The 14129-nt window shown below is 31.6% G+C and overlaps 3 protein-coding genes across 3 annotated transcripts; 1 reads left to right on the top strand and 2 right to left on the bottom strand.

Annotated features, from left to right (window-relative positions):
* Positions 1 to 2984: 2984 nt before the first annotated feature.
* On the bottom strand, positions 2985 to 4205 carry LOTGIDRAFT_187754 (hypothetical protein; the record flags this gene model as incomplete). Its single annotated transcript, XM_009053758.1, has 2 exons — positions 3785 to 4205; positions 2985 to 3170 (listed from the first exon to the last, which is right to left on the bottom strand). Coding segments are annotated over exons 1-2 (471 nt in total), but the record flags the coding sequence as incomplete, so codon positions are not given.
* Positions 4206 to 6414: 2209 nt separating this feature from the next.
* LOTGIDRAFT_214257 (hypothetical protein) lies at positions 6415 to 8226 on the top strand. Its single transcript, XM_009053757.1, has 2 exons — positions 6415 to 6559; positions 6876 to 8226. Exons 1-2 carry the CDS (start codon positions 6477 to 6479, stop codon positions 7081 to 7083), a joined length of 291 nt encoding a protein of 96 aa, XP_009052005.1. The 5' UTR covers positions 6415 to 6476; the 3' UTR covers positions 7084 to 8226.
* Positions 8227 to 8487: 261 nt separating this feature from the next.
* On the bottom strand, positions 8488 to 10776 carry LOTGIDRAFT_203752 (hypothetical protein). Its single transcript, XM_009053756.1, has 4 exons — positions 10527 to 10776; positions 10098 to 10269; positions 9492 to 9617; positions 8488 to 8953 (listed from the first exon to the last, which is right to left on the bottom strand). The coding sequence occupies exons 1-4, from the start codon at positions 10763 to 10765 to the stop codon at positions 8747 to 8749; spliced, it is 744 nt and encodes a 247-aa protein (XP_009052004.1). The 5' UTR covers positions 10766 to 10776; the 3' UTR covers positions 8488 to 8746.
* Positions 10777 to 14129: the final 3353 nt, after the last annotated feature.

The raw sequence follows: 14129 nt of genomic DNA, 5'->3' as shown, positions 1-14129 counted from the left end.
TTGAAGATACTTTAACAGGTTTCTTCTTTCTCACATTACCATCTGCTGTAAATAAAACAATAATAAAAAATAAAAATAAAGTTCACTATTGTGTCTTAACATAAAAAAGTGTTGTATAACACAAAGGAATATATTATGGTATAACACAAAGGAATATATTATGGTATAACACACTTCTTTAATAACAAATTACATAAACCCATGACAATGAAATACACTTTAAAATGAAAAGTGAGTGAAATTGCAGACAAACAGGACATCTATGTGGTTATTATCACAAATTCATCTTTGATGCTTTCTTGCAAAATTTGAAAAACCAAAATCCTAATAGATGCTTAAAATCATGAAAAAATGTTGGAGCTTCATGGCCTCTGAAGAGGGGTTCTGTTTGACACTTGTATGTACCTACAAGTAATGGCTAAAATTCCCTGCTCTCTGATAGTTGCTAAATGCTTTTCTTTTGTGGAACTGGAAAAAATTTAAGTGGCAATTCTGAATTAAATAGATGCTTTGAGAAATTCCAACACCACAAGCATCATGCAAACAGACACCTAAATCACTAACCAGAATGACAAAGAAAGCCTGAATGGTATAAATATTTAAGTTACCTGAACTACCTGTAGCACCATTCATTTTATTACTATCTAGGAAAGTCTTCATTGATTCTCTCATAGCATCATCAATATCATCTTCTAATAATTTATCTAGAGTTTCCTGAGTTTCAGAATCACGCCGTTTTGACGATTTTTTAACTCTCAATGCAGCACCATTAGATTTGTTGCTATTGACAACATCTTTATTCGATTCTCTTAAGGCATTTTCAATATCCTCTTGTAAGAATTGATCCAATATTTCCTTAGTTTCAGACTCGCGACGCCTTGGTGATTTCCGCACCTTAGAAGTGGCACCGTTAGTGTGTCTACTGTCATACAAGGCAAACATTTCTGAATTATTATTATGTTCTAGATGATTATCTAAGCTTGGAGCAGGTTGTCGTCTAGTCATTCTAGACTTGTTAAAACTGTCGTCTGTTGTATAATTTCTTTGTTTATGTTCAGACGGTTTTAATTTAGGTTGATATTGTGTAGCAGGGGTCATAACTCTAGGTGTAACTGTTGCATTCAAATCACATACTGACTGAAATAATAAACAACTAAGTAATTTGGCATTAATTTGGTCGCTTATTTTGTAAAAAGAAGATTTGATAAATTTCATTTGCTCCCCATCTGTAGGCTACCCAAGTTTCAAAGGAATTTCAAAATATGATTCTTGTATGTTTTCCCGCCAAAATAAGTGAGGGCCCCAAATAAAATTTTGCTGAGAAAAACAATCTCTCGATACTCTCATACCTTCAGCAATTCCATTATGCTTCAGCATTTGGAATCTCAACCACTACAGTTGCAATTAAGTAAGTCTGCCAAAACTAATTCCCAGAGGCTGGCACAATCACTGAAAACAATACCACATACCTGATGTAAAACCAACATATCAGTAGGAAATAATTCTGAACAAAATTCACAGGGTAACATAACAAGATCATCGTCAAAATTATCATTAATAAATACATTATAATCATCATCAACTGTATCAGTTTCTATTTCAGTAGATTGCCTGAAATTATACAAAAACATTATTTACACCATAGACATAAATTAAAGAAAAAAATAATTTCTGTAACTGATTATAGTGCAGCCCGACAGCATTAAGAATTCTTATGAGCTAAGTGACTGCCCTGCCTTCAATAACGCAAAAATTTCGAAACTTTTTAGCACTGCTAAATCCTGGAAGTAAAGAGTCTCGCCCAAGAATGAAACACAACAAAATCACCATTCATAACGAAGCCAGATTCAGCTTTATGGACTACTGAATGATAGCTAAACTGAGCTCTCTAATAATAAAGATAATTAAAGATCAACTTACCATTGTGGAAGTCTATTAGTTTCTAGGTTATTTATAACAGGTATAAAGGCTGAAGATCGATGAATTTGGGGTTGTATAACATTATTTTGGTTGTCTGTAGGTGGTTCGGTTGTTGGCCAAGAACCTGAAGCTAGGGGATCACATCCACTCTACAACACAAACAAAATATTCTTATAATTGCATGTAAAATGTGCATTTTTGAACACTACAGAGAGTTTACATAATAAATATGAGATTATTAAATGAGTATTTATTTTATTTTTCTTTCTGTCAAGTCAATATCAAGCAGTAGAATAGTTGAAATTTAACTTTTACACCGGGTAACAACTTCCACGTACACAAAGAATGACTTGAAGACAAATCCACCAGTTGATTCAGTTTCAATCTTTTACACCTTCTGAACCTTGTGACATTTGCTCAAATTTGAAGGCCTAATAATACATCAAAAAATCTATGAAATGAATAACTGTACCTGATGCTGGATAATATTAAATGATGGTATTGAATTACCACAGAACTCACACGGTAACATAAACTCATCTAATAAATAAATATCACATCATTATACAATACAGTATTGACCATATTAGTCAGCTAAAACAAAGATTTAATAGCAGGCCTGAATCATAACATATTGTTTCATCTCATCTTTTCCTTGGCTAGGTTGATTTGGATGAAAATTTACTATAACAGACTCTTGAAACCATAACATCAGAGATTGATTTATGTCAAAAAGATTCAACCCTATGGAGGGCCTATCTTCAAACTGGTCTGCCATTCAATCTATAGCTTTGCATCCACGGGTTGAAGCTATTGTCATCATTGAAATTCATGCCATGCACTAACATCATTGGGGTTCATAGTTGTCAATGCTTAATAGACTACTTCTCACCAGGGATAATATTTTGACCATTATGTCAGTGTAGTTATAAGCAAACACAACACAGGTCCATTTTAGGCTTATCTCATTACCTACATGACATCAAGATTTTTATTGGTTCTAACATGATAGTGTTTTAGTGTCAAATATATAATAACCATAAAGTGTAATTTACCATTATTGTAATTAGGACTTGTACTAGATGATCCACTACTAGCCAATGTATTGGGAGCTATTTCACTTTCTTTATGTAAGGTTTCCATATATTGACTCAGTTCATCATTAGAACCAGTAGCACCAGTTAAAGATCCTGCTAACATCTGTGATAGCATAGTATCATATCGTCTACTAGGTGATATACTTCTTAATTCTACAAATGAAATAACATAATCATAATATTCAGCAGGCATTGGCACAGCAACCCCAATTTTTATGTCCATCCTTTTCTATGTAAAGAAATTACTCAAATTACCATTATTTATGTTCTGTAAATCAGTATTTATATTCTGTTAGTCATTTTCATTCATGTTCTGTTAATCATTATTTATGTTCTGTAAGTCATTATTTATATTCTGTTAGTCATTTTCATTCATGTTCTGTTAATCATCATTTATGTTCTGTAAGTCATTATTTATGTTCTGTAAATCATTATGTATGTTCTGTAAGTCATTATTTATGTTCTGTAAATCATTATTTGTTCTGTAAATCATTATTTATGTTCTGTAAATCATCATTTATGTTCTGTAAGTCTTTATTTATGTTCTGTAAATCATTATTTATGTTCTGTTAGTCATTATTTATGTTCTGTAAATTATTATTTATGTTCTGTAAGTCTTTATTTATATTTTCTCTGATTGATTTTAAATATACCAATCCCCATTTCACAAAATATCTAGAATTCAACCTATTATGAAAAGGGGGCTTGGTGCATTATCTATTTATAGGAGCACAATACATATTCATTCTAAAACTTAAAGTACTAACCGTTTTGTTTATTGACAGTAGATCTACTGTTGGTAGTATTTTTACCTCTTGATCTGTCAGTAGTATTATTCCTCACCGAATGCACCGGTGGAGTCTGAAACCTATTTCCACTTTCTGTATATAAACTGGACGGAACCATAGCTTCATCAAGTATTCTGTGAATTTCATCAAAGGTATAGGGATCTATGGATTCATAAGGTATATTTTGTGTACTGGATGGTACCTGTGGTTTTGGTGTAGGGTATGTGCACCCACTTTCTACATGCCTATTAAAGTCTTTAATCATAATATACTGTTCACATGATAAACACGGTTCAGTTCTTGTTCCACAATATCCTTCATGTTCCAAGACATCACATTGAGGTATTTCAAGCTCGCAATATGAACATTGACTTGGCTTGTTGGGACAATCTGTTGCCTGCAAAATTAAAATAAGATTCAAACATGATGGGGTTGTTAATTTTAAATTTTAGGAATGTTTTGATAACATTTCTTATGTATCTATGATTTTAAGGCATTTAAATAAAAATAAATGATCAATGAAATATAGAACTAGAGTCATCAAGGAGGGTCTTGAATATTTATCAGAGTTTTCAAGATCTTTTTGTTGGTTCAGATTAATTTCAGTTAGACTATAAAGAATGTACACCTCAATTGAATCTAGCAAATATTATACAAGAATGGCATCAAAAACATTTGAATTGTTTATGTTGTCTCAAATACAGGTCAGTGTTGTTTGTAAAATTTAATGTTTTCTGATAATGCTTACCATATGGCTTTCTAACTGATCCTTTTCAATTTTCATTTTACACAAGTCACAGTTGACCTCTACATGGTAAGTATTAAAATGTTCTTCTTCTTCTGATCTTGGTACCGGTTCATTACATTTCTTACATAATACAATATGTCTTTTACAGTGCATTTCATGCATAATAAAATTAACTGTTGCAATGTTCTTTTTGCTGAAAGTACAAAGGGAGGATATTTGAATATAATTATCACTGGGGCTACTTGATTGGTGGGTTTGCATTTCACAGAATCAACTGATTGAAGTTGGAACAGGGTTCAGAATATGTGCTCATAAAATAGTAAGTGCAGACAGAATTCAAAATGACAAAAAAAGGAAATAGATGGGAAGAGTTTGAATGTGACATATTCTGCTTCTATACCGTTTTCAATTGAAGGCAGAACTGGAACAAACAGAACTTGTTCAGAACTCTCTTATCGAACATAGTCTGTTTTGAGAAAATACCAGTCTGTATATCTTGTATATTTTTTGAGCTCATGTGTAAAGACAAAAACTTTGTCTAGATTAAATTCGATAACAATTCTTCCACATAGCTTTGAAATAATTCTGATTTTTTGCAATCCAAACTACAACATAATTTTTATGTTTAATCTCAATTCTAACAAGTCACAGATGCACTAGTGTAAGCACATAGTCTATTAAATATGGAAAAACAAAGCAGGGCTTGATTAATATCTCATGGGTCATGCTTTCTTTGAATCTCTCTTAGTCAGCCAATAAGTAGGCAAAAATATCAATCGGATATTTCTCCTGAAACAAAAATAGTAATAGGTAAATCATCTTACCAATTGCTGCAATATTTTTCATCCTGAGAGTTTTTATCAGCCATTTCGAAATATTTTAATATATTAGATTATTAGGTAAGCTTACTGTGTTTTTCTACCTACAAAAAATAAACACTTAAAATGATTAAGACTGATGGACCATTTAATCAGTTTGAATGTAAATTATCTAATAAAACAATTTCAAATTTGGTGATTGTATTGTGTTTTTCTTTACTAAGAGACATATTAAAAGAAATTAGTTAAAACACTTTAAACTCAGTTGATAGATACAGTCTATTTATTAGTGCTGGGTACTGCCAATCATGTCAAGATACTATACACACCGTGATACAAAAGTCAAATTACAATAAGCTTACGTATCGCAGTGTGACCTCACGATTCAATACAATATTGCAATTGTTTCTCCGTCACACGTCAGTACGTCAGTCAATACGTCAGTCAACGGAGACCTTACTCCAATATTGTGATACATCTGTTCACCTTGCCAACACCACACTATTTATTAGGTTCACCAAAATGTAATTTGTAAATGTAATAATATCCCCTTCAACAGAAGACACATTTGTTTAATTCAAAAGGCTGCATCTTTGCCAGGCAAGATTTTTTGGACATACATTAATTGATCAGCTCTTAATATAAGTCTAGACCAAGGTATAAAATCGATGTTATTTATTGTAAACATGACTATAAATAATACTTTTTTAACTACTTTCACTTTAGCATTCCTTCTATAATAGACATTGCGGTTGATTCCTATTCTAAATGATTCATGGTGAAATCATACATAGAAACTTTAGAATTGGGGTCTGACTAATGTATACATAGGACATATAAGAGTCTTTAACGGTCAAGTGGGCCACATACAATATATTTTTTTTAAAATGGTTTCAAGGAATCAATGTTTACATGACACTTACCATTTCCCCATGACATAATCTTAATAAATTTTGATTGGCTGGAGATTCAAGAAATGCGACTTGATTGGTCAAAAATAGCTCAGGAAAAAAAGATAACTCTGAAACTATTTCCGGTAAAATCCGCATGTCGTAAAAAGAAAAAAGAAGTTTTCAAGTCAAATTAAAAACAAGAAAGCATAAAAATGGCAACGGGTGAACTAAGTGAAGCCCAATTGAAACTGGCGACAGATCTAGAACTTGAAATGATGGCTGATATGTACAACAGGTAAAAAATTAGTATATGCTTTTATCTTCTGATGCAAGGAAAAATAAGATTAAAGCTAACATGAATTTGTTTAAAAAGTGAATGACCTTGCCTTATCAAAGTTTGATTAAAGCTACCATGGTGGCTTGATTTTTTAAAAATTTCTAAGTAATTGATTGATGTATAGGCCTATTATATATCATGCATTCTATTTATTAAATTACATCCATTCAAAGGCTGGAAATTGAGACCTTCTCTTTTTACCAACTTCATGAAGCCTTCATCTGATCAGTTCAATGTCAGCATAAAGTAATTATTATTAATATTCATTTTTTAGAATGACAAACGTATGTCAGAAAAAATGTATTCCAGCTAAATACAAAGAACCTGACTTGTCCAAAGGTGAGGCTGTGTGTATAGATCGCTGTGTAGCTAAATATTTAGAAATTCATGATAGGATTGGTAAAAAATTAACAACGCTTTCTCAACAAGATGAAGCAACCATGAAAAAACTTCAAGAGACTCAGATGGCCCCACCCAAGTGATGATTATGGATATTAGGATTATTTTAATTATAAAGTGGTTAAGTGAGGAATGTAAATGGATGATTGAATAGTGTGCTGTAAGACTAGAATCAAAGTCATCAAATACTGTATTGTGTATAATATAATATGTGCTGTTCAATTGGTTATTAGTCTATTTTGTTTTAAGAATTTTGGTATTCCAGTGCTATACATCTGAATTTTCATCATATCTGCAGGGTTTGTATTAAACTAAGCCAGCTACACTTGAATTTGTGAGTGTGGAAATGAGTTTAGAGCTATTTATATCTGATTAGAAAGGGTGAAAATCATGTAAACAAAATAATAAAATTTATTTGCCGCTACCTGTTTGAAGATCATATTCCTTCTAGTTAATAAATATTCTAAAGTATGGTTTTGATCTTCTGTCAGCTTTCATATACTGGAAGTGAACTTCATTTCTTTACCGAAAAATCTTGATTATTTCTGTATCGTCCATATTAATCAAAACATTTAATGACATGCTGCTTTTGTTCTGTTTACATTCTCTAACAAATTGTCTATAACGAACGATATGATTTTCCTAGAAAGATCTCAGGACCAATTTTGACAATATTTAGCTATTATGTAATTTCTAATTTCTATTACCATGGGCTGGAGGAAGTATGACAAATGGGGGTGTGGTGTGGACACAATGCTGAATTGTAAGATATTAAAAAAATCAGGAGATTGTAAAAATGTACATACTTTGTCAAAAAGTTTTGAATATGATATGATATAAGTATGGTATGTAATGTGATAAATTCTAACTTTTTTTTGAAGAGCATATCTATATATCATATTTGTAGTTAGAAACATAAATTTTGGAGCACTAATCAAATCTAACAAAACCATCAGCCTTATTGTTAATTCTCATCTAATACTAATAGCACCTCATACTTGTTCTCCTCTCAATGAATCCCCAAATTGATCAAATGGTAATTATGTTTATTTGAAAATTTATTAGTCAGATATAATAATTGTTGATATAGGTATTTTAATTTAGAATATTATTTTTTCATTTTTTTTCTCACATTTGTTGTTTTATATGCTAAGAGAATATATATCAAGATGTATCTGTAGATTTGAATATAAGTAGTAAGAGTAAATAAAAAATGTATAATATTACACCAGAATCTTTATACTGAAGACATGGATTGAGAATATAATGTAAAAGATATGATATTGATGAGGCTTAAGATTAGCTATCCATAGTACTTTTCAGAATTAAAATCAAACAGTTGGCTCTCATAAAATCATCAAAAACTTGCATGAGACTGACAGCACTTCCTTGCACATGTAAGTTATGATATGGAAGTGATGCTGTATAAACTTCCAATGATCCAGTTTTTGTTGAATTGCAGGATAGTTGAATGGATGGATTTTTGTCTTGGAAAGTACTGGCTGACTAAAATTAAGTGCTAACATTTAAATATGTGCCTTTCAAGGTACTATGGGGAGGTTTTAAGACTTTAAGTGGAGTGAGACATGTCATAGATTCTTCTTAATACAAAAATAGACTCAAACCTCAACAAAACATAAATTAAAAAAATTTCATAGATTTAAAAACATTTATTTAAGAAACATTGTGACTTTTACAGCCTCTAAGACATAATAAAACAACATTAAAAATATAAATTAGATTAGATTAAGAAACAAATTTGGGCCCACTATGATCATAAAAGTCAAGGTCAATTTTTTGTCCAATATTTTCATTGAGTAAAGGATAAACTTGTTCTTTTGGAGTTTCAATTTTCCATTGTCCTTGTTCAGTAAGAAGCTTATGTTGTTTACATACAAAGTCTGTAATATCATCTATTCTCACTAACCATTCACTTGTAAACTTGGATAAAATCTAGAAAAAAAAAGAAGAAAAAATATCATCACAATTATCAACACCATCAACAGTATGGTAAACATTTTGATGTTTTGTCAATTGTATTGCTGACAAGCAAGTGGTATCGAAGGTTTTGAAAGGCTAAGCATGCTGCATGAATGGTGGCACTAGTCGCAAGGATAACAACTATTGCTTCTTGCATATGGACAGTCTTTTTCGCTGATTAAAATCTTACATGGGCCCATGCTTCCACAAAATTATATTGTAAATTTCAAGCCACTTTTATATTTGTCACCGATTGTTTTATCGTCTGCAAAATAGAACGTAATCATCCAATTAAATTCATTTTCCTTTCCTATCAATTACATGATCCGCACGTGATGATTAACGTAGTGGAATACGACTGACATTGATTTTTCCCATTTACAGCTGGGCCAAATGGAATTTTGAGGAAAGGTGATATATCTAAGGTTACCCTACCCGACTGCACTACAACCACACTCGTGTCACTATAACCTTGGCTTATAAGTCTGGCTTAACTTAAAGCAATGCTTACCTGCCCCTTCAATCCAAGTTGAATGGCTTTTCTACCCTCTACTTTATTTCCATCTGGGTAATGATCTGGATCCCATTGTAATCTTACTTGTATTTCATCATTGGTTAGGTTCTTGGATTTTTGTAACTGTAAATGATACAAAATATTAAGGCAGTCTTTAACAATTTTCACATATTAAAATGCTTGATATAATGTCTATTTATAATGGGGTTGTAAAAGTGAGTTAACTAGAAAAAGATTTCAAAAAAATAACTCAATAGTAATATTTTCTACACAAAGTTTCACTTATTTACATGGTCATCATCAGGTGAAAAGTGATATGAACTTTACGTTTACAAGATAAAAAAAAAATGTAATATCTACACTTTAATGTCTTCAAGCTAACTACAAAACAGTATGAAGACAAAGATACATTTTTTATGCAGTGATCCTGTTTGTCTTATTAGTTAAAATATTTAATCTAATAGAATGAGACTCATATCAAGAATGAACAGTTGACATTCACAGGGGGAGTGTTTTAAAAGAAAATGCCATCATTTCTCAAATATGTTGTGATGAAAACTATAGCCTATCTTTATGATCAATATTAGAATAAGTAGAACTCACTGAAGCTGTGTAGGCGTTTTCTAATATTTTTTCAAAACCTTCTCTAGTAATAGTTATAGCTAATATTCTCTGTTGATCACGTTTCTTAGCCCATCCACATCGATACATCATCCATAAAAAATTGGTTTTAATCCATGACATCCTTGTAAAACTGTAATCTGGTCCACCAAACCTAAGAAAAATAGATAAAAACAACGCCAAAAATTGAAACAGACTTAATTGATGACATTCCATGGAATACACTGCTCTAAATGTTGACCTCAAGCTGATAATAAAATGCTACCCCATAACAATACATGCTGACACTGAGATTTGGCCTCGCACCTCATTGTGTTTTTTGCCCTATCAATCTCTATGTCTACATCAGATTGTCGATAGTCATGAACCTTTGTTAATTTTCCCTTGATGTCCTATATGACGGAGATTTACCTTTGATTATGTACAGCATATTCAGCGATAGATGGTTTAAAAGCTTGATATACAACAATATTCTTATCATCAAATTGGGCCAGAATATGTTTTCCATCTTTAGGCCATCTTTTCGTCTGCTCAGAATATGATTCTGTAGTCAAACTGAACCCGAGTTTACTTCCCCCTTCAACTACACTTTGTTGAGATCCCTTACACACATCATTTCCACAGCCTTCAGATCTACTGTACGTTGCCATTCTTGTAGTTTTCATGCTTCTTTTGCTAAGGAACGTCCAAGATAGGTATTTGTAGTAGAGATATTTCCACTTCATATGCAAGTTACAACCTTACTTTCGATTTTTGTTCACATGCTAAAAATAGAAATGAGTCACTCCTTCATTCGGATAACATCGTTCATTTGGCACACGGAGTAATTAAAATCGCATTCTAAGATCATATTTAGGAGATTTTAAGGTCCAGAAAATTGAAATTTTTAAACCAAAATGAGTCTTTGTTCATCAATGGGCTTACCTGGTGTTATAACTATACAACATAATCTATCTAATAAATCTATAAAACTAATTAATAATTCATTAAACTAAGTAGTTTTGAAACAGGTTCAATAATAATATTTAGTTCAATGGATATAGTTATCGTCTTATATAGAGATACTATTCTGTAGTCACGGCACATGGTCAGTCCAACTGATGAATATATATATTTGGCTATAAATTTTATGTACATTTTATTAACCAAGAAATACCAAAAATGATCAAGGAAGCTTGTGGCATCAAGTCTTTTATACAAGATATTTCTATATCTTCATGATACTAGAAAATATCTAAATATACTTAAAATATCTAAGAGGGCATTTTGTCAAGATGCAAATATCTTGTAGGTACCTAATTCCTCAAGAAACAATCTGATGAAGAAAAGATGAAAGCCGATGGCTTTGGGATAATGATATCTAATAAGTAATTTCTTCAATTCCCAACTGTTGATTGGACATTGAAGTTCAAAGATAGCTTGCCAGGCAAGGTAATATATGCCTACTGGCAGCTTTGATTTTGAATAAAAATATTTAGCAGTACAATAACAATCACCAGTATGAAATATTCAACCTTCAGTTATACACTTCATTTGAACTCTTTAGGGCGATACTGAATAATATTGAGTATGAGTTACTGCCCTTGTTCTTGAAAACGTGTTCAATCTTTAGCTTGTGAAAACTCTAGAAGACAAATATTCAATCTTCAGCGCAAGAATCATGTCTTCTACAGTTTCTACGAACTACAAATTGAACTATTTTCAATAACAAGGGCAATAACTCATACTAAATATTTTTCAATCTTTCTGATTTTCAATAGGCTTTATCCTTGGGTGATAACAAACACTCAAGCCAACTTTCAATAAAATCTGTCAAGAATTGTGCCTTCTAGAGTGTTTACAAGCTAAAAATTGAATGCGTTTTCAAGAACAAGGGCAATAACTCATACTAATTATTTTTCGTTCTTTCTTATTTTAAATAGGGTTCATCCTTGGGTGATAACAAACACTCACACCAAGTTTCATCAAAATCCATCATGAATTGCACCTTCTAAAGTGTTTACGAGCATTTCAAGAACAAGGGCAATAACTCATATTAAGTATTTTTCGATTTTATCGATTTTCAATAGGGTTCATCCTTGGGTGATAATAAAAGATTTCAGCAAGTTTTGTCAATATCCGTAAAGAATTGTGATTTGTAGAGTGTTTTTTACCAAGTTTTGTCAAAATCCAGCAAGAATCATGCCTTATAGTGTTTAAGAGCTAAATTTGAAAGCATTTTCAAGAACAAGGGCAATAATTCATACTAAATATTTTTTCGATTTTTCTGATTTTCAAAAGGGTTTATCCTTGGGTGATAACAAACACTCATGCCAAGTTTTGTCAAAATCTGTCAAGAATTGTCCCTTCTAGAGTGTTTACAAGCTAAAAATTAACGCGTTTTCAAGAACAAGGGCAGTAACTCATACTAAATATTTTTCAATTTTTCTGATTTTCAATAGGGTTCATCCTTGGGTGATTACGAACACTAACATAAAGTTTCGTCAAAATCCATCAAGAATTGTGCCTTCTAAAGTGTTTATGAGCTAAAAATTGAACGCGTTTTCAAGAACAAGGGCAATAACTCATACTTAAAATTTTTTAATTCTTCTGATTTTGAATAGGGTTCATCCTTGGGTGATTACGAACACTCATGCCAAGTTTCGTTAAAATCCATCAAGAATTATCCCTTCTAGAGTGTTAACGACCTAAAAATCGAACGCGTTTTAAAGAACAAGGGCAATAATTCATATTAAATATTTTTCGATTTTATTGATTTTCAATAGGGTTCATCCTTTGGTGATAATAAACAATTTCAGCAAGTTTCGTCAAAATCCTGAAAGAATTGCTATGTGTAGAGTGTTAACAAGCAATTGTGGACGGACCGACCGACGGACTGACGGACACGGGTGACGGCAATATACGCCCAACATTTCACATGGGCGTATAAAAAAGATGAAACATGGATTGTCATATGCGCTTCACTGGGCCAAAACGATTGAAAAAAAGACAACAAAAATCTTTGCTCGTTGTTTTATTATACATACTAATTATAAGTTTTAATCATAAAGAATTATATTACAATATCTTATTATAAAAAATATACAACAGAATATAAGATCACTGTTTATATGTTGAGTAGGTGATAGTGCAAACACAACCTTGATATTCCTGGTTTATAATGGTCTCTAACAACATCATTTGAAGGGATGGTAAAAAGGTTTTCCAAACTCTTTTCCTGGCATCAGGCAAACCACCTATAGCATAGATTTGTGCCAATCCATGCTATAAGTGTTCCCAATACACATAAAAAGTAAGAAAACCTCTATACAATCCCTTTCATTACATGATTTAAGGTTCTCTGATTGCTCTGATTAGGCCAATGCTATTGTTCTGACAAAATTTCCCTAATTGCACACTGCATGGCATGGCCGGTCTTCATTCACCCATAAGGTGCAGAAATGTAGGACGTAAAACTATGAAATCTGTATTTAAAATTTGGTGGTTTATGTTCTCCTATATAACACAATACAAGTAGCTTTAAGCATAACTCAACTTTATAATCACAGTGCTAATATCTGCATACAGGATTTTAAATAGCCGACAAAATATATTGAAACAAATCAAATACTTTAGAATTCCATCTGTTTAATAACACAGATATTATCGCTTATATTGCTTACACAGTTCTGGACAAATTTCTAAACGTGTAGAGACATTGGTATTTCTGTGTATAGGAACGCAATGTCTTACTAATAAAGCTAAACAAGATTTCATATTGAGGATATAAATTGAGCTAGTATAAAGGGTACAACCCTCCAATATTTTGACAGTCAAATTAAAATGAGACCAAACTTATGTTCCGTTTTTTATCAGCTTTTATTTATAATATAGTATAGAGGCTAACTTTGACAAATAAAATGATAAATTTAGATTAGATTTTCATTCTTTAAATAATAGAAATATCTGTTTAAGATGTAATAGACATGAGGGAAGAAATTAAAGGACTTGTTCTATGAAATATTTAATTTTTAA

This window comes from Lottia gigantea, assembly GCF_000327385.1.
Source record: "Lottia gigantea unplaced genomic scaffold LOTGIsca_20, whole genome shotgun sequence".
In the NCBI taxonomy this organism is placed as follows: Eukaryota; Metazoa; Mollusca; class Gastropoda; family Lottiidae; genus Lottia; species Lottia gigantea.
The sequence above is the reverse complement of the archived record's forward strand: the minus strand, read 5'-3'. Positions and strand labels throughout refer to the sequence as shown.

Coding starts and splice junctions, on each gene's coding strand:
- LOTGIDRAFT_203752 (XM_009053756.1), bottom strand. CDS start 10,765: ATGGCAACGTACAGTAGATCTGAAGGCTGTGGAAATGATGTGTGTAAG. Junction 10,270..10,526: donor TATGCTGTACATAATCAAAG/GTAAATCTCCGT, acceptor TATTTTTCTTAG/GTTTGGTGGACCAGATTACA. Junction 9,618..10,097: donor AAAACGCCTACACAGCTTCA/GTGAGTTCTACT, acceptor TATCATTTACAG/TTACAAAAATCCAAGAACCT.
- LOTGIDRAFT_214257 (XM_009053757.1), top strand. CDS start 6,477: ATGGCAACGGGTGAACTAAGTGAAGCCCAATTGAAACTGGCGACAGAT. Junction 6,560..6,875: donor ATGGCTGATATGTACAACAG/GTAAAAAATTAG, acceptor TTCATTTTTTAG/AATGACAAACGTATGTCAGA.